Source organism: Barbatula barbatula, assembly GCF_947034865.1.
Source record: "Barbatula barbatula genome assembly, chromosome: 1".
NCBI lineage: Eukaryota > Metazoa > Chordata > Actinopteri > Cypriniformes > Nemacheilidae > Barbatula > Barbatula barbatula.
Window position 1 is genome coordinate 27429401 of NC_136766.1, and position 19757 is coordinate 27449157.

Below are 19757 nucleotides of genomic sequence, written 5' to 3' on the forward strand. Positions count from 1 at the left end.
TTTTGAGTTGTATTTAGGTTAGCCTATAATCAAGTAATAAATAAACATATGTTTATGCTACATCAGTTGGTTCTGTTCTAATTGGCTGGAGAACTTAAGCAATAAGACACTTTAAGGGATAGTTCAGCCACAAATACAAATTCTGTCCTCATTTACTCACCTTCGAGTTGTTCCAAAACTGTATAAATGTCTTTGTTCTGGTAAACACGGAGAAAGATGAACACAGAGAATGCATATAACCAAATAGTTATTCGACCCCATTGTAGTAGAAACAAATATATATTTGGAAAAGCAAACAGATCTGGGGCACTTTTGACTAGCGTAGTAATTTTTGCTAGTAGTCAAGGGGTCCAAGTAAAGTTCGGTTAAAAGCATTCGTCCAAATATCTTTCTCTGTGTTCAACCAAACCAAAGACATTTTACATGTTTGTAACAACTAGAGAGGGAGTAAATGACGACAGAATTTTCATTTTAGGGTGAACTATACCTTGAGGGTAGGCGATACTGTGAAAATACAGTAGTCATTGCAATAAGGGACTTGTTTTATTTCACATTTATGTTTGTCATTGCATTTCTCGATTGTCAGTTCCTGCATTCATGACCATTTACATTTTGGCTGTAAGCGAAATCTCAAAATTCATTGTCAAGGTTTTTAAGGTTACATATTTGACATTCAGACTTTACATTTCAAGTCAATTGTTTTACAAATGTTCATGTGTTTCCAATGTTTTTTGCCATTTTAGCCCCTGGCTTGCTCACTGGGAGACTATGGCTATACTTATCATGACAACAATACTTTCTTTGTAATGTTTGATTCCAATCCTACAAACACCTAAATGTATGAAGGTATTTGCTTTATTATTAATTGCTCAAATGAAGTCAAATGTCATCTCAGATGAAAGTACAAATACAGTTTTTTATCAGTTGCTTTGGTACAATCCATCAAACGAGTGATGAGTAAGTGCATCTCTCAAAACAATTTATATAAACAGCACCACACCATAGATTGTTCACAATGTCCAAAATAAATATGTTAAAATCATTAGTTTATTTATATTAGTTTTATATTTATGTCAATGAAAATCAGGGCCACCAGAATGCCAAATTATTGTGTCATTGTTCATGAACAAGAACAACAAAAGTCAATATTTACTGATGCGAACTATGCCAAACACTGAAATAAAACTGCTGCTACAACTGACAACAAAACATTACTGTAATAAGCCTTACAAAAAATGTAACACATACCCAGTGATTATAACACATTTATTTGTAAATTTTTTAATAAAATCACAGAGCACAGAGACCTTTATTAAACATACTTGGTATACCACAGATATATTTATTATTTCATTGACTTGCTTGGTCATGAAAATGGTCAATATATTTTACATTGTGCACAAAAGTGGTAAACGATCTGCTTAAAGGGATTTGTGAACACAAAGGATGCAAATAAAAAGGAATACTTTGCATTTGATACTTTCAAGTACAGCGAGTAAACATGCCAGTGTTTGCCATGGTGTGTACCAGACAGTCTATCAATACAATTGTTGAACTAATTTAACAGTTGTTTCACTTTCTTCTTCAACTAGACAATTAAGTAAGATATTTTGAATGCAAAAAATAGATATCAATGAATGGATCATGAGAATCACCAGCCATACGCCCTGGTCCACACAACCTTCTTCTTGAACTCAGGAGTGGTTCTCAGAGCCATCAATGAAGCTAATACGGAAGAAAACGAATCGGTTAAACCAGATGTTTCACTGTAGCCAAATGCAAAGAGTTTTACAATACCCTGCTTCTTTTTATCTCATTATGAAATCAAAATTTTTCTTAGAAAAACAATACGCATAATACATTTTGACAATCAACAACTTAAGCATATCACCTTTGGCTATGCAGATGGCGGTCTTGGAGAAACCCTGCCCAGGATGTTCAGTGATACTGAAGAACCAGTCTATGAACTGCAAGAAAGAAACATTTTGCCTGAATCATGCCGCAAGATAAACATTCTTAAACCATCATAAAATCCTGCCGCTTGTTGAGATAAGTATGTATATTTAAACATGTATATTTAAAAGTGAATTAAGCTTGTGATAAAACAAATGAGGAAAAGAGTAAATAGTGACTTGGTTTATTCCTCACACAAAGGTAGGTAGCTTTTAATAAAGTCCACAAGTCAAAGTAAAATGACATGCAGTAAAAATATATAAATCACAGAAATTAAGATACAACAAACTTTCCTTAGAACATAATCTTATTAAAATAAATGAACGTATTTAACTGTAAACACCGTAAGACAATACATACTTTCTGTAACTGAGACTTCCACGGCTCTTTGGCAAGTAGTTCTTTAATACTGGTAGGAATTCCAATTAAGCATGATGCTACCGACAGCTCAGTGGAGGCAGGGCTGACATAGAGATCATGGACCAGTCTTAATGTCCGAGAGGACTGCCGCCAGGGAAACCACTGGGCTCTTATTCCAACAAGAAGTGGCGCACAATGGTCACCCCAAGACACCACAGCAGCAGCAAACACATTCAGCAGAAAATCTGTGCACTGCAAACAAAAAAAGACAGTTTTATTGTATGATGAGGAGAATTTTGCTCACTGCTTCTGCGTATATCTTTAGACCTATAGTATGGCAAACAATAACACTGACTCCAGCTAACTCTTAAAAACACAAACCTCTATAACATTGACACATTTAACGGAGGGAGATCCATATGCAACATTTCTGATATGGCCCATTAGCTCTAATAACCACTCCATTCTCTTAGAGACACCTGAAAAATAAACAAAACGTTAACCTCTGAAACAACATTATTATTTAGATAGGGGTACGTTATTTTAAAATGGACAGCATAGAAAATGAAATTACCATACTGAATTCAATTCTTCAGTTGTCTAATTCTTGTCTTTTCACTTTATCCTAAACTCTTAGCAGCAAAATATGTATAACTTTCACATTATTGTATTTTTTATCATAAGCTACCTGTATTGGCACTCGAGGCGAAGCGTGACTGGTGGAGGCCCTGAAGGAGAAGCCAGCCGATTCGTTCTTTATTCCCCACTTGAAGAATGGTACTGATGACATCATTAAGGCCAAGGAGAGGGACTCTGCCTTTAGAAGTCAAGAAGGATAGGATGAAAGCTGTTTTTTCCACATTAGCCTGTAGAGGGGGTCCAAGGACAAGAGAAAAACTGTTGTGCATTTGGTTATTAGTTGCATTTAGCCTCTGTCAAAAGACTGGGTGCACTGGGTTGGCTGTTGCATTAAATACTAAATTTCAATACAGAATCTTTTCTCTAAAACATTTCTTCGTAAGTGTCCCAAGATTGGAATTCAGGCACAGTAAACATTTGGTGCGTATTGATGACATAAACGTTACGATCAAATATATATGTATTTTAATCTGATTTATAAATGTACAAATATCATGATTTAACTCAAGTCAAGTATAATGTCACTAAAATGGATATACCTCAGTTACTTTGACTAGGCGGTCGATCTCTGTGTCACTCAGTTCAGATAGACACAAGCATATTTCTTCATAGAGGTCCACCTCCCAAGCCTGCACACACAAGATACAAAAACGACTCCCTCAAAATAATTTTTTTGTTGTATTATGACTGAAAAATATGTTCCAACTAATTTTGTTTGGGTAACATAAATGCTGCTTACACAATATGACTGATATTAGGATATAGAAGGATATACCTGTATGTTATCAGGTAAGAGGTTGTAGATCTTTTCGGTAGTGGAGCACAGGCTGCTCCAGCAGCTCTGAGGAGGGTTGGGAACAGCCAAAGCTTTAGACAGGCCACGCAGGATGGAGAGGCAGAGGGGCATTCGCTGGGGACGTGTGTCTGCCTCAAACTGCTGGACTGCCAGGCAGTCCAAATACACCTGCAGTTTTTCTTCGGCTACATGTTTCATCCAGTGGCACAAACACTCGTAGAGATAAGCTCTTGTGCGGAGCTGTGATATAGAGTGTGTAAAATATTACTCATTTTGCTAAATAAATAGTATCATTACTACTTTAAAGTTTACAAAAAAGTTGCATTTAAATGAATGGCTATTCAAAATTAATCACTTCATTTTTGAGTTTTAACATATTTGACATGGAAAAAGAATACCGTACACTCAGGCTGTGAACAAGGGGTGGCACAATCCAAATGCTGAGGAAAAGTGAAGCACTTTGGGAGGTCTGGGCCTGAATGCTGGCTAACTCCAAACAGTGATGTTGGACCTCTTCACCTACAGAAGGCACATCTGACCACTTTATACATGTTTAAGTGTGAGAAAATGAACACTTACAAGTTTCCTTGTACTAATACTCTCTTAACTTGTTGAGTACAGCTATGCATTACAGTGACGCAACGGCAGCACTGAAACTAGGGCTGCAAAATGATGACAAAAATGTTAGTCGATTATTCCCCTTAATATCGCGATTATTAGATTTATCACTACATTACAATACATTTTTTAAATGTTTTACAACTGTCTGGAAAGCAGCTGAATGCAATAATTCTTTCTATAAGCAGGTAGAACAAATCTGTGTTCTTTAAATATTTTATTACTGTCGTATCGTCTCAAAAGTCAAATGCACATTGACTTAAGTAAATAAATCTTCATTCTTCATTCAAAAGCATTGATCCTTTCTTTTACATCCACTTAAATTGGAATTCATGGCGCAAATATAATTTTCATCACACACAAGTTTAATCATATAAAGACAGGCATGAATGATGATCGTTGGACACAAAAGCGTAACAGGCTGAGGTGGTCCGAAAAATATGGATACATTTAAGCTAATGAACCTACAGCAACAGTAAAATGTGCATTTTAAAGAGGCTTCCTAACATAATAACCTGCATTTAAAAATATGATGAAGCCATGCACACATATGACTTTCAGAAACAGCTTAAAGTGGCTTCTATAAAAGGTTGGCAATATAAATATAATAAAAGACAAAACATAATTAAATTAAAATAATAATCATAAACTCACCAAAATTGAGTCTCATTAGCGGGGAGAGAACTGCATTCCAGTTGATGGGAGGATACTGGAAATTTGCACCAACTGTGGCTAATGCTGCCAATATTGTCTTTGCAAAATGTGGAGGACTAAACTCAGGCCCTGCAAAGAATAAGAATGATCTTAAAACATTCTTAACACATTTCAAATAAATGATAGTGCTGAAGACTACGAATTATAGTTGTGAATTGTGACTGTTTATGACTAAATACAAATAAATTACATTAAGTGGTGATATGCAGAACATTCACGAGAACTGTCAGTGTTATGCATTTAAACTATAACAGGCACACACACTGTAATTATTTTGCTGTTTTGGGCCAAAAACAAGTTAAAATATAATAAAAATGTCTACTTATTGAATTATATTTCAATCGTATCAGTAACCCCTGGCACCCCTAAAAAAAAGAACATCACAGACAAAAATGTCTACTCATTAAAAACGAATACAACATTATATCAATAGACCCGACTTAAAAGTACTTATTAAAATGTCATTCAAATTTACAGGCATGCTGGAAGTTAAAGAACCCCACAAGGTAATAAGAAAATTAAAACAATACATTGTTACCTTTCCGCCCTGCTTCAGTGACGAAGTCGACACACGCCCGGATGACACTTCTCTCTGTAAGATATCCAAAGTCCTGAGGAACTGCAAGAAGCATGAAAAATAATGTTATAATAAATGATATATTATGCCATTATAATACATCACTAATAATATTATCAATTAAAAGATTGAATGATACTGTAGTTTCACCTGCGGTTCGACTGTGGCTACTGCACATGTTGGCCAGATGCAGGTGTCCGAGCAGACAGGCCCCGTTTGACTGAAGACCAATCGTTCCAGAGAAGGTGATGATCTGGTAGAAAAGATAACTTAACATTAATCAAAGTTTTGTTTTATAATTTTTTATTACATGTTTACATCGCTGACTCGATGTATAAATGCCTCACTCACCTGTGTAATGGCTCGGATGACCTCGTTCAGTCTGCTCTGCTGTTGTGAAGACTGCTCTGTTTCGCACTTTAGCTAATGAGGGTACGAACAAACTTTCTGAAGCTCAAAAACATTTGCATTATGGCAACTGACACACACTTATCCGAAGGGTGAGTAAATAATGACAAAGCGACACATTTGTTTTGTGTAAACTATATGCATTTTTTAACACACTGTATTGTTTCAACTCTACAGTACAAATACAAGTTGCAAGCCAGTTACTTGATTAAATACCAAAACGAATTGAGTAGTGACCTCGATTGACTTCATGTCAAAAAAAGTCTAAAGCGATATTTACTTTTTGAACGGTGTCATATTAAAGCATTTTGCAATCTTCTGCGATTAACCTTCATTTCAATGACCGGGAGTGGAAGATATCTATTCTAGTGTACAAGCAGTTCTGGGATGAAGAGATTGAATCTAGTTTTGTTTTTTAAGCAAAAAAGGCACTAGCTAAATGAGCTACATTGAAGATTTTATCCCAGGCGTAACCGCAAGAATGAATCTAACGATGTAGGTATTTAAATACTCTAAAATGTGTTTATAGTGTTTATTCAGTGACTTTAAGTTGCTTAAATACGCATTTACACGGATCTTTTCATCTAAGGGGAGGCAGAGTAATCCGAGACATTCACAAGGCTCCAATTCGAGAGAAAATCCTTCCAGACCACTGTCAAGTCCCACGTTACTATGGCGACACTTCCTGGCCACCTTCCAAATATGGTGGCATTTGCATTTAAAAAGGCGAGACAGCATTCGGCTGTATATGTGTGTGTGTATAAGTGTCTGGAAAGTGGGTGGGCATGGGAGAGTGTAATCTGCCACACAAAAAAAGCCTGGCACAGGTGTGGGGTGAAAAAAGGGCAGTGTCCATTTGAAACTGGCATTTAACTGACATACTTTAAGGCACTTCAACATTATGGTATATTTTGTGGGATAGTTCATGAGAAAGCGGTTTTAATTTTCTTGTCGAAATGAGATCATTCTAGGTACGTACTGCAAAGATTTATTGCCCTACTAATGTGCAATATTTACAGACAAGTACATAGGATGCAAAGGTATTTGTCAGAAAATTATGAGTAATCTTTTTTCCATTACTAATCACATTATTAGCATAATAACTTAAATAAAAAGGTAAACGTAAAAATGAACAAACTTGCCATTCAGCATGAATCGTCTTGGAAGTTTAAGCAAATATCCTGTCATAACTTGAGAATGTTCCAAAGAGAAGCAAGGAGACTTAATAAGGTCTCATTTGTTCATATTTCTTAGTGCTTTAGGTAACATTCGCTCTCTGTTGTGCTTTCATGGTAGTTCACTGTGCATTAACAAATTTAGTAAGTCTTTTTAAAAGTTTCGGTTTTATACATTTTATAGCAAATGTTAAAATGAACATGAACTAAGATTAATAAATATTTCAGAAGTATTGTTGATTGTCAGGTTCATGTAACTAAGTGTTTTGGAAACAAATCTGTTTTAAACCCCTGTTTCACATGTTAAATTACCTGAATTAGAGCCGTCTCAGATCCAACCAAAGCAACCAGTCCATGGAGGGCAGACAGTCTTTGCATTGTGGGACATCCCTGAGAAAAATAAAAAAATTGGATTACTGTACAGTTTCTTTCTCAAGGTGAGCTGTAGTGTGGATGTCTGGACATTCTAGAGCAAAATGTTGGGAATAAATATCAAATATCATGCAACAACAAGCCCTGAAAAACTGTCGTTCACCAAGAAATAATAAACTAAATTATTTTGAACCGCGCGCTGGGTCAACAGTTGAGATGTATTTCTTCAACCAGTAATGCTTTGTTGTTTTAACCCATTGTCAAATATAATAAAAATTCTGGGTTAATTTAACTCAGCATTAAGTGCTTGGCTGAAAATAAACGAACATTTTTTATATAATAATGAACATATTTGGATCAATACAAATTCATTGTACAGGTATAACATATTATACTGTTGTGGGAAAAGTGTTACTCTTTCAACTACACATTACCTCTGCCAGTAGTATCTTGGTCCAGGCTGCCAACAGACGAGGTTGGATGTCAACAGCTTTACCATGACCACAAGAAGAGAGACCATTAACCGTCAGGCCCAATGACAAAGCGAAGCCTGGTGTCTAAACAGCACACAAAATATACACAGTGTATAAGTATGAATTCCTTTTTCATCCTAAAGCCGAACTAAGTGCAAGACCTGCTCAATCAAAGACCATTCTAAATATAAAGTTCAGCCTTTATGCATTATTCTTCTGGTAGTTTATATGAGAACTAGGGGTCGGCGATTTGATGATCTTAAATCGCATTCGATCTTGAAGGTGTCCTCAATCCACTTTTCAACGGAATCGCGAGGATCATGATCTTGTCTGTTGTCTAAAACAAGACGTGTGTTTGACATCATTCCGCGCTGCACAGACCCATTGGTGTCTGACATTGAAGCGCCGTGAGAGAGCAGAGAGCTCTGTATGTTTTCGAATCACTCTCACCATGCTGCGATGTCTCACACGTGCGATACAGTTTTGCAAGTGCATTAGACAGAGCGGCATGTTTGTGTGAAGAGGGTTTGTTCTTGTTTGTGTGTGATGTTAATCGATGGTGCACCGATAGTTTGATATGTTTAGTCTATTTAGGGAACGAACCTCCTTTCCTGGCTGCATTGAGTTCATAGCTTTTATCTATACCCGCCAGTTTTGTGTGTTAAGAGTAAATGTGTTGCACGGTGTAACGTGCCGACGCTCATTGATTCGTATGCGTCTCACAGTACGAGGACATAAACACATGAACATCATGTCCAGAGTTGCATGTCCAAAATAAAACACAACGCTTGAATGAAAAATCACTATGGTGTTCTATAGTATTTGATATAGCAAATTGTGGTATTCTGGTTGTAAATTGATAAACTGTAGAATACTTTAATATTTACTATAGTAAGGTTAAAAAGTTTCCTATAGACCAAGTAAATACTATAGTATACTACAGTATACTTACAATTGTATAGTAAAAAATGGACGACACAAAACAATAAAAAATGGGTAAACTAAAAATTGTACGGCCCTATTTGATCCATTTGTATATAACATTAAAGTCTTTGGTTGTTAACCAGTCTATTTATTTACATTGTCATTTAGTCATTTAGCAGACGCTTTTATCCAAAGCGACTTACACAGAGTTCGAGGAGCAATAAAAGATCAATAGTACATTAGGTGCTTATACAAAGGTACTTGATGTGATGATCTTCATTTGTGTTTTTTAAAGATGATAACAGACGTTTTATACTTGTGTTGTTTTTTTCTTTTTTGGGAAGATCACCCAGCCCTAATGAAAACATCTCAGCTCTCACCTGTTGACTTTCTTCTGTCAGAGAGCGAAGTATGTTCATGGTTTCCTCTGCCTTACTTGCCTCGATAATTCCTGAGCTAAATGCTGATACTCCAACACACGCCACAGAAAAGGCCAAAACCTGACCAAACACACAAGAAAGGCTTGGATGAATAAAAAATTAATGCCACCAAAAATATTCTCACCATGGTTCTGTCAAAATAAATAACAAAACTAAATGCAGATGCATGGCTGAAAAGAAATATATGTTTTATCGGTCGATTGTGTCATTTCGCTTGCAATTGGCAGGTGCGGCAAAAAGTAATGGGACTGACCTCTTGTTGCATGCGGCTCATACTGCTGCTGTCTTGAAAGGTCTGCAGAAGTCTGTCTAATGTGAGAGACACACAGCATCGCTCATGTTCAGATTGACTGCTGCTGCTGAGAGAACTCACGACCAACCCAACACCTAGAACGCAACCAGCGCTATGACACAGAGAAAGATTTATTTTTGTACAACGTACAATTGTTATCAGTTACACATCAGATGCAACACATTGATTTAAAACATCTTATCAACTTAAAGGGACAGTCCCCCCCCCAAAATTGTAATTCTGTCATAATTTACTCACCCTACAGTTGTTCCAAACTTGCACACATTTCTTTGCTCTGATGAACACAGAGAAAGATATTGGGAAGAATGTTTGTAACCAAACCAAAAATAAATACAATGGGGGGGTTACTGACATTCTTCCAAATATATCATTCTTTGTGTTGTGCAGAACAGTGAAATTCATGTAGATTTGGAACAATCTGAGGGTGAGTAAATGATGACAATCAGAAAGGTCACATAGATAGTACAACATTTTGGATTATTACAAAGAAATCCTGGCTGATGAGTACACCTTAAGAAGTGATTAAATCACACTAAAGATCGAATAATACAAATAAATGTTTTGTCTTTGCACAAACAAATAATGACAATAATATTTAAAATATGTACAAACGGTTTTAAAAATTCACTTTGTGGTAATTTCAGACACTGTCCTGGTTATCACAATTCAGCAATTAGCTTGAGCAATTACATTTAGATAAAGACATGAGAGATTTACTTGTATTCCAAATGTGAATTGAAGCAGCAAGCTTCCAACAGTTGAAAATGCTCCATCAACAGCTCTGTTACTGACCGCCCAGATATATCACTGAAAAAAAGTGTAAATACGTGAAAACATTAAAAGAAATCAGTAAGCAATAGACCATTTCATAGAAATTACGGTCTGTGTTTCTTTATCAGTCTGGCTAGTGTCTAAAAATGTAAGTAAGGAATAATTGACGACGGACCGGAGTCAATTATTCCACGGTTACCACACCACAGGACATTGTAAAAATGTCAATGTTTTTCATGTTATTGCCTTTTAAACACTGTTGATGGCAGGACTACTTTCTTGCGCGTCTCATTTCAAGCATCCGTTAAGAGTGAACGGACTCGGAAGCTTGAGCCACGTGGTGTGTTAAATTATTTATTCCTCGTATTGTTTCTATGTTCAGCAGTAATAAAAAAGAAATCACGTAAACTTTTAAAAAAGTAGGTCTATCAAAATATATTTGTTATCATTTTTAAGGAAAATTAATCAGTTTATTAATGCATTCAGTTTTTCTATATAGTTATTTTATTTATTTGATTTCAGAATATGTATTTTGGGTTTTTGAAATGCTTTGTTTATTGAATCGAAACTGCACACGTTTCCATCAACAGTAAAGTTTGACATTATAAACGTCAGATCAAGAGCAGGGTGTTGTTTGCGGTGATGGCCTGTAAGCTACACTAAAACATTTATGTTGTTTAACCTTGACAAAGTGATATGGAACTGTAATGTGGTCAACGACCTGGAACACCTTCATAGGTGTGCATTTACAGAAAGATAATGCATACCCATAGAACGTTTGTCAACCGATCAAATTTGAACATTCAACAGCCCCGTGGTATAACTATTTATATTTAATTTAATTTATGTTAATACAAATGTCATTATTATTTTATTGTTTAATAATTGTATTAAATAAATGGTTTGTTGAATTTTGTTGTATACAATTTGTTGAATGGGTCCTGTAGTTTTTAAAGAAACTGGTATGGTACATTGACATCTAGCTGTTGAGCTTTGTATGTCAGTCTAAATTCTAAATATTGGAGAGGCAAGTTTAGCCAAATAACGTTTTTTCTCGGTTTCTTTTGCTTGTTATCAGATATAATCTACAGGCACTCTATTGTTTGCGAATGTGTACCTGGAGTTAAGAGTTTATGTTGTTGCTCTGAAATTGTCTATAAGCACATTGTAGAAACAACACTGAATAATACATTTGTAAAAATAGGAGTTTTATCTCTGTCAATCCAGTGAAGAGTCCTGTTTTTGAAATTCTTGGAATCAACCCACATGTCAGAATTTACTATTTAGTACTTTTTAGTATTTCAGTGCTGAACGCCACTCCTATGTTTTCTTTTTTAACTCAGAAGCTGTTAAGAGTTAACATTCACTTTAAAGCACATAAATTGCATCAATGAGGCAAAGATTAAACAGAAACAGATGTGCAAAACACAAGAATAGATCCTCTCAGCTAATAATTCCACAGTAATAGTCATACTTTAGCTTGGTGATGTCAAACACAATAACCAACATATTGTACATATATAATATTATTATGTGAATAACTTGCACGTGCACACCTGACTCTTTCGTCATGCAGGCAAGCTAGAAACATGCCCAAAGCCAGCCCGCTGTGGAACTGAACCGCCTGAGATTCATCTGCAGTGGGCGAGCCGGGGAGACCCGCCGCCAGAGTGCTTAGGACAGCAGGCACACTTTCCCTGCGTGACGTCACCAGCACGGGCACCAGCAATGCCAGGCCCAAAGCGGCACAGGAGCGGGCGATCACACTAGCCGTGTTTTCCCCCGAATATGAGCGCTATGAGTTAACAGTGTGCGGGAGAAAAATTGCATCACGTTAGTGCTTAAACAAAGGATTAAAGGGATACTGTCATTTAATCACCCACGAGTTGTTCTAAATCTGTATAAATGTCTTTTTTCTGATGAAGAAGAGAAAGATATTTGGAAGAATCCTTATAGCCGAACAGTTTTTAGACCCATTGACTACCACAGTAGGTTGTGTTCTGTTAAACACAAAAGAAGACATTTGGTAGTCAATGGGGTCCAAGAACTATTTGGTTACAAGCATTCAACCAAATATCTTTCTCTGTGTTCTACCCAACAAAGAAATTGATACAGATTTGGAATAAATAGAGAGACAGTAATTCATGACAGAATTTTTATTTTAGGGGTGAACTATCCCTTTAAACATGTAGTTAACATGTAGTGGCATAGCAAAAGTTACAAAGAGCTGTTATGTTATACATTGAATGTTATACAGGGTTTTACTTTAGGAAGTCCAATGGTTTACACTGCAACAATAAAGCATATTAATAATAAACAGTATGATACACAACCGCATAAAACTGGCATGTACAGTACATATTGTTTAGGGGAGTTAGAACTCACATGAATGAACCAGGGGAAGACCTGTCCTTTAGGGTTACTGTTACTGCTAACAATGCTGAGAAGTGTGTCAATCACCATCGAAAGCCAATGAGTTGTGGGAAGGATATCTGGGCCCACCTAAATAGAAAGTTATTACTAATAAAAGTAAAGGTATTATAAATAAAGAAAGAAAAGAAAACAAGACTTCACGATGGCTCTGTCACAAGATCAGAAACCTTAGATCAAGGAACACAGATTCCTCACCTCAGACCCACTCTCAGATTGTGTAGGTAGGTTGCTCTCATATCTGGTTAAGATGACAGCCAAGCCACTCAGTGCCAGGATAGAATTACCCTGAACCACAGGACTATCTCTGTCAAAATAGAATGTTACTCTTTGTGAAGTAGTTTGTGCGTTCATTGACTCATTGAGACTTTTACCACACTGTGATGAACACCGGACACAATGAAATAAAATATATTAACAGTAAGTTGCTCACTTGGTGGCAGACTTGACCACATCAGTCAGCTGGTCTCTGACCCTGAAAAAAGACAGAACAGCAGAGAGAGACCCAATATGAGAGAGATAATCTACACACTGACAAGGAGACCTTTCATCTCCTCATGATTTAAGATCCCGGGAAAACTCATACAGTAACTAGATACAGAAATGTGAGACCTGTCTGAGACCACAAAAGATTGTTGAGAAAAAACCTGAATGAAACTCAATTTTGAAGTTTTGAAAAAAATGTAACAAAACATTAAACCTTTGTGCAAAAGGTCATTGTTTTCCCAAAGCTGGGAAAATATGGATCATTTGATTTCACACAAAAACTTTTTTTAGACTTTTGGGGAGTCCTACAGTAGCCTGAGTGCATGCCGTCATTCTCAGAGTGTCGATTCTCAAACATTTTCCCCAAAGGTTTGGTGTCATAAACATTCGGACAAAATAAATCGGACCCTTAAAAACAACATGCACATATGGGCAAAATCCTGAACCCTACAACCCCAATGTTCTTAAACTTACCATCCCAGCATGCTTTGGGCCATGTGATTACATATGGACTGCCCCAGGAAGCAAGTGGGAAAAGATGGCGGAACAAACTAGAATCCATCATGCCATGGGGAACAGAGTTCTGGCTAATGTCTGAATGTACTTGCCCATCAATCACTCACTGGCTGACAGGCTGTCAAAATGGCGTCTTGAGGTTTGAGTGATAGTCTTCCATGAGACTGCAGGGTTATTTGATATTATTTGGAAAGACCACTCGAACAGTGCGAACAATAATACAGTCTATACACGGTACAAGATTTATATTGAAAGATTATATGAATTGGTGTAATGGTGATGTGCACCCATTTGTGTGTGACTATGAAAAGCTTTTGAAAGGGGGCTGACATTTCAAAGCAGCTGAAAAGGCCATAGCAACCATAATTCAACAGCTCTGGATGGTCTGACAAAAGCAAGGTAAAGTATACACCATGTAAAGTAATACATTCACATTCCTCCCTATGGTGCAAGCTTTAATTGCAGTTCATATTTTAGAGAATTCCTTATTTTATACAGTAAACTTTTTGCAATATGTCTCCACTGCTGAATTATGTTATGAAGCTGCTTTGCAACAATGTAAAAATACATTTGAACGGGGCATTCTAACAGGTTTCCTAGCAGAGTCACCACAGTTGGTATGCTATTAACTACAAGTATGATTCTCATAGTTTGAGGAAAAGAAAGTCTGTAGGTCTGTCTGAATATGTATGAATATTACCAGAGCCAGGCCCAATGTTGTTTGTATTGTAGCTCCTCTGGATTTCCTTTACCCTGTTTCTGAAGCAATTCCAGCTCTGCCTTCCGACCCTAATAAATAAAAACAAATCTTCAGTCTAGTTTTATTTTCATGCAAAAGTTCACCATATTTAAATGTGTATTGGTTATATACATAATTCGGTGTGAGAATATAGTTGATCTTTTTGTGTTATTGTGTGTTGAAATATTCTCATCGTTGTTGTTTGGTGGAGAACAGTTTGTTTATTTTCTCTGCTGATGAAATCGACCATGTGCTGTCAGAACCTTACGCTAGGGTTTATGGTACAACATACTGTATACTGTTGGAGGAATAAAAGTTCACCTGGATGAGTGCATGGTATGCACGGCTCATGAAGCCGCGCCAGGCTTGAGGCAGGAGCAGAGAGCGATGCCATTCAGAGGGCTGGATGTTCACCTGAGAGAAAAAAGAACAAAAGAAAGATTTGTGGAAATGAAGACTTTCTTTTGCATTCCTACAATGTGATAAACTGCATATTTTTACATAGCATACCTGAATTTGGTGCACTGCTTTTAGTTTATTCTGATTTTAATAAAACAATTATTTTGTTACAATTACAATGAATCTAATGAGATTAAAACGGAAAACTAACACCCTACTGTTTGTCAACGAAAACGGAGCTTTTCAAAAACGCACTCGAAAGTGCACTCAATTTCGCTTTTGCAACTTCGTCTTTGCTCCACATTGCCGCGAGATAATAAGGTAGAAAGTGAATAAACGTCTGACAGAAATGACACATGCTGATGTGTCTTAGGTTTTACTCATGTGCAGATCATGGATGTAAGAGTGTTCGGGCATTTAAGTGTGGATGGGCAGCATTTGGGAAACGCTTGAAAATTTGTGTGGACAAAGAGCGTTTTGAAAAACTCAGATTTCAAATGAAAACGCACTAGTGTAGACCACTTATCTATATAAATGACTGGATTGCGTCTAGAGCGCTAAACCAACGGCAGGATGTGAAGCCACAGGAAGCGATCGCATCGCCATCTTGGTTTGCCCCATTGACAAAGAGCGCCATTGACTTACAGTCAAGATGTTGATCTAAAATAACCAGTTTTTCATCTTATTAGGCACGCAATAAGTTTTTTGATCACGTGTATTTAATACTAATGACTAATAACTAATTGTTACTTCTGCAATTTTTTCCAATGTTTTTGTTTATTTTGGGCAGAATAGCGACGTATATAAATTAATAGAAGGTGAGGCTATTGCACACTGTTGTAATGGCTCATGTGTAAATGCTTCGAAATAAAGCGTCATGACTCAAAGAACATACATATACCTAACATGTATTTAATTAGATTTCAGAATAAGCACATTCGACATGTTGAGGTGTCCTGTTAGTCTGCTGATCTGATATGTAGGCTACTGTAATAAATCACTCTATATCTAATAATACGGAAATATTCCCGACTTTTAATAATTAACCATTTACATGCTTAAAACATTTGCGTTGTAAGAATGTACTGTGAGACTTTGGATATAAAAAAGGGGACTGGTAAGTTACTGTTTTATCATGAATATGCAATAACTCCCTACTTATTTCATAGAACGTTTGGGCATCAGTGTAATGACGCCAAGAGAAATCCAGTCACTTATATAGATCAGTGGTTTTAAAGCCGAAAGAAGCAATTTGCCCAAGATAAGCCCAAGAACAAGTTTCATATGTAAATTGTATACACAAATGTTTCTTACGGCATGACAATAATTTCACAATGCAGAAAATAAATTAATATTAAAATAAGTAAATAATGCATGTTTTAGGTATCCTTATGAAAGTAAAGAATAATTTTGATTGAATTACGACCCAGACATGCTTCCATGACATTTACACAAATAAATAAATATAAACGGGAATGTACCTCATGGATAAGAGTTGTTAACATCTGTTGATAGCTTCGCCCTCTGCTGACAAGAAAGCGGGTGATTGGCCGTCCATCTTTGTCAGTCTGAACAGGAAGGTCGTAACAGAGCAGAAGCCCAGCTATAGCAGAGCAATCACACATATTTATGTTAACTGTGACTAGTGCAAACACAAAAATCGCAGTAAATTGTAAAATAACAAGCAAACAAATATTTTCGACTGTTGTATATGTACCAGCTAAGCCAGGCTTCAAGCCTGGTTGCTTATTCTTCTCGAACATTTTCAACATGAATGAAGGAACTCCAGCTACAGTTTTTCCCTGGTCAGAGCGCAGAGCTCCCCCACTCAGAGCTGAATGGTACACTCCACGGGGCATTTGGTTCATCTCCTGCCTCACCAAAGCTGTTAGGAAGGTCTCAAGAGCTGCATGAAAATAAAATTATTGGGTAAAAAAGTTTTTGTGAAAGGTTAAACAGTACTAGAATTTTATAGTTTTATTTCATTAACACTGCATATAGGAATTTATAGTCTGTCTGATATTTTACTTGTGTTTTGACTTGTATGTTTTGCTTATAGTCAATATGTTTTCTTCTACAGCTGCTTTGTAACAATGAACATTTTAAAAAGCACTATAAATAAACTTGGCTTGACTATATTAGACTATAAATTCTACCTAATCTTTGTTGTGGTGTATTTCTCCACATTGTTACATTGGGGTCTCATGGTCTCAAACAAGCACTGTTTTTCCAGCAATTCAGTTAATATGGTAATATTCTTGAATTACATAATGGCAAGTGTGACAAGATTGACACGTTGTGTTATATCCTTTGAGAAAAATACTTTTTTTTTTACAGCTGGCTTACAATGTAGCCCCACAATGAATATACCTAATGGCCTAATGGTTAGTGTTGGGCTTGTGATCAGAAGGTTGCCGGTTCTAATCTCAGTGCCAGCAGGTCATGACTGAAGTGCCCTTGGGCAAGGCACCTTACCCCTGATTGCTCTGCAGTAATGTGCCACTGTATAAAACTACTTGTAAGTCGCTTTGGATAAAAGCGTCTGCCAAATGAATAAATGTAAATGTAAATATACAAAAACCCTTCCGAAAAAAGAAGGGTTGTCTAATGTTTCTGGTGAAAAGTACTGATCCATACACATTCTAATGCTTGATATTACCACAACTCACACATATTATTCACCAATTTCATCTGGCTTAAATTTTTAAGTCAAATCAAACTAGCTTGATGAGTCAATTGAACTTAATAATATTGAACCGACTTAAAAATTTGAGTTGTAAAATACAACTAGATTTTTTAAGTCAGTTTCATATAATTTAAGTTTAATTGACTCATAAAGCTAATTTGATTTAACTTAAAATGTTTATGAAGCTTATTAAATTGTTTTTACAGAGCTGCGAGAGAGTTCAGTGATTCTACATTAAATTATTCAATCTAAAAGGTGACACTTCATTGAATTAATAAATGTAATATACTATAATATTACATATACTGTACCTATACCTAATAATACAGGTTTATATAATAAACCTTACACAAGAAATAATGAATGACAAAAGTTGATAGGCAAGGAGGAAATAAGTTAATAAACACGTAGTCAAATAGGCTGCAATCACTGTTAGTATGTTTTAGTCCTTGCATCTACTTTCCCATTATAAAAAGTATATTCTTTTAGGGGATGTTATAACAGGCACATTGGAATGCAGCAATAGACACAATACTCAATTTCTAAGATTAGAAACCATTTAACATGGATAATAACTGTTCTTGAAGGTATTTGTGTGACCTGGTAAAACTGGTTGTGGTGTGAATCGAACTAGCTTAATATATGATGATCCCGGCACGGAAATATCTTCATCTTTCTCCTCTTCATTCTCATTGTCCTTCGTTTCGCCTTCATTGTCAGATTGATTTGGTTCAGGTCTGGCCTGCACGATAACCATCACAATTATGCCACCATTATATAAATGTCAACAAAAACACTTTGAAGCTATCCTGCAAATGTCTTACCTGCTCTGGAAGATGCAGGATGGTGTGATATGTCTCCGGGTACTCTGAAAGAGCTTTAAAACCATGGCTTGCAACCTCTGGGTCCTATGCAAGTATAAGAGAGGAATATTGCTGTTTACCATGTAAGGAATTAAGTTAAATGAGTCAAATTCACATATTTAAATATATTATTGTGTAATCTCATCCATTTCCATAGTTAATAAAACTAAATATCTGCAATTATTTGTTTTGGCATTTTGTGTGGATGACATACATAGCAGAATATATATGTGCATATATACGACATTCGACAGAGGCATATTTATGCAACAATGCTCTATCAATACCTCAACCACACAAATACACAGGCGAAGCATATTTTCCCAATCTGCCCAAAAGAAACAAAATGGTACAGAAAATAAAAATATGCAAATCTTTAACAATTTAATAATAACTTCCATGCTTCCATTTACACTCCTATTTTAATTTCCAAGCTTAAAACAGGGTTTTTCAAAATGTGGGTCAAAGTCACTTGAGTGTTGCAATGAATGACAGAAAAACAGTTTAGGCCAAATAATGCTTAGCAATAGGAATGGTTTTGATATTTGATAGCCACTATGGATTTGCAATTAAACATACATTTCATTTACAAGAGAAATAAAAACTAAACTACTGAAAGAGAAAAATATATATATTTGCGGTTGTGAGATGAATTGTGTGTCTAAAGGCTGCAACACACTAAAAGACCTTTAAAATCTGAACTCGCTAACCTTTTGAATGTTTGCGCAGAAAAAAACGTACTTTTTCAAAACACATGTTAAAATGTCACTGCTTACCTGACTAAGAGCGTAGCCCCACAGAACACTCACTGTCTCGCTTTTGAATTTCTGTAAAGACACAAAGCACAACGTAATTCGTCTCTTATGAAACATTGCATATGGTAATGTCTGAATTCATAGTGTTTCCGCATTTCAATCACAATAACATTGGAAACAAACAATGGTGGTCTCTTACCTCATATTCTTCAGTTTTTACATTCAAAGCAGGTACCAAAGACAACAGATCCGCTGTGGCCTTTAGAATCATAGGTCTGGTGTCACAGCATAGTTTAGGAGAGAGAGCCCTCCATGTAGAGATGATATCAACTACCTGAAGAGAACAGAAA

The 19757-nt window shown here is 36.2% G+C and overlaps 1 protein-coding gene across 3 annotated transcripts in view; it reads right to left on the bottom strand.

Annotated features, from left to right (window-relative positions):
* Positions 1-1247: 1247 nt before the first annotated feature.
* The window catches only part of focad (focadhesin), a 39769-nt gene continuing 21259 nt past the window's right edge, over positions 1248-19757 (bottom strand). For 2 of the 3 annotated variants that reach the window (XM_079466565.1, XM_079466564.1), the window contains exons 16-44: positions 19607-19741; positions 19429-19479; positions 18614-18697; positions 18390-18531; positions 16821-17009; positions 16585-16706; positions 15026-15118; positions 14666-14754; positions 13397-13438; positions 13162-13270; positions 12919-13035; positions 12090-12328; positions 10480-10569; positions 9703-9853; positions 9390-9509; positions 8047-8169; positions 7553-7630; positions 6009-6080; positions 5808-5910; positions 5619-5699; positions 5021-5149; positions 4152-4267; positions 3728-3988; positions 3492-3581; positions 3002-3179; positions 2695-2792; positions 2314-2565; positions 1892-1967; positions 1248-1725 (exon numbers count right to left, since the gene is read on the bottom strand). In XM_079466565.1, the coding sequence (XP_079322691.1) occupies positions 1652-1725; positions 1892-1967; positions 2314-2565; positions 2695-2792; positions 3002-3179; positions 3492-3581; positions 3728-3988; positions 4152-4267; positions 5021-5149; positions 5619-5699; positions 5808-5910; positions 6009-6080; positions 7553-7630; positions 8047-8169; positions 9390-9509; positions 9703-9853; positions 10480-10569; positions 12090-12328; positions 12919-13035; positions 13162-13270; positions 13397-13438; positions 14666-14754; positions 15026-15118; positions 16585-16706; positions 16821-17009; positions 18390-18531; positions 18614-18697; positions 19429-19479; positions 19607-19741 (3504 nt within the window). In that variant the 3' untranslated portion in view covers positions 1248-1651. The remainder of the gene's footprint in view (positions 1726-1891; positions 1968-2313; positions 2566-2694; positions 2793-3001; positions 3180-3491; positions 3582-3727; positions 3989-4151; positions 4268-5020; positions 5150-5618; positions 5700-5807; positions 5911-6008; positions 6081-7552; positions 7631-8046; positions 8170-9389; positions 9510-9702; positions 9854-10479; positions 10570-12089; positions 12329-12918; positions 13036-13161; positions 13271-13396; positions 13439-14665; positions 14755-15025; positions 15119-16584; positions 16707-16820; positions 17010-18389; positions 18532-18613; positions 18698-19428; positions 19480-19606; positions 19742-19757) is intronic. The other variant, XR_013787255.1, reaches the window with a different exon arrangement.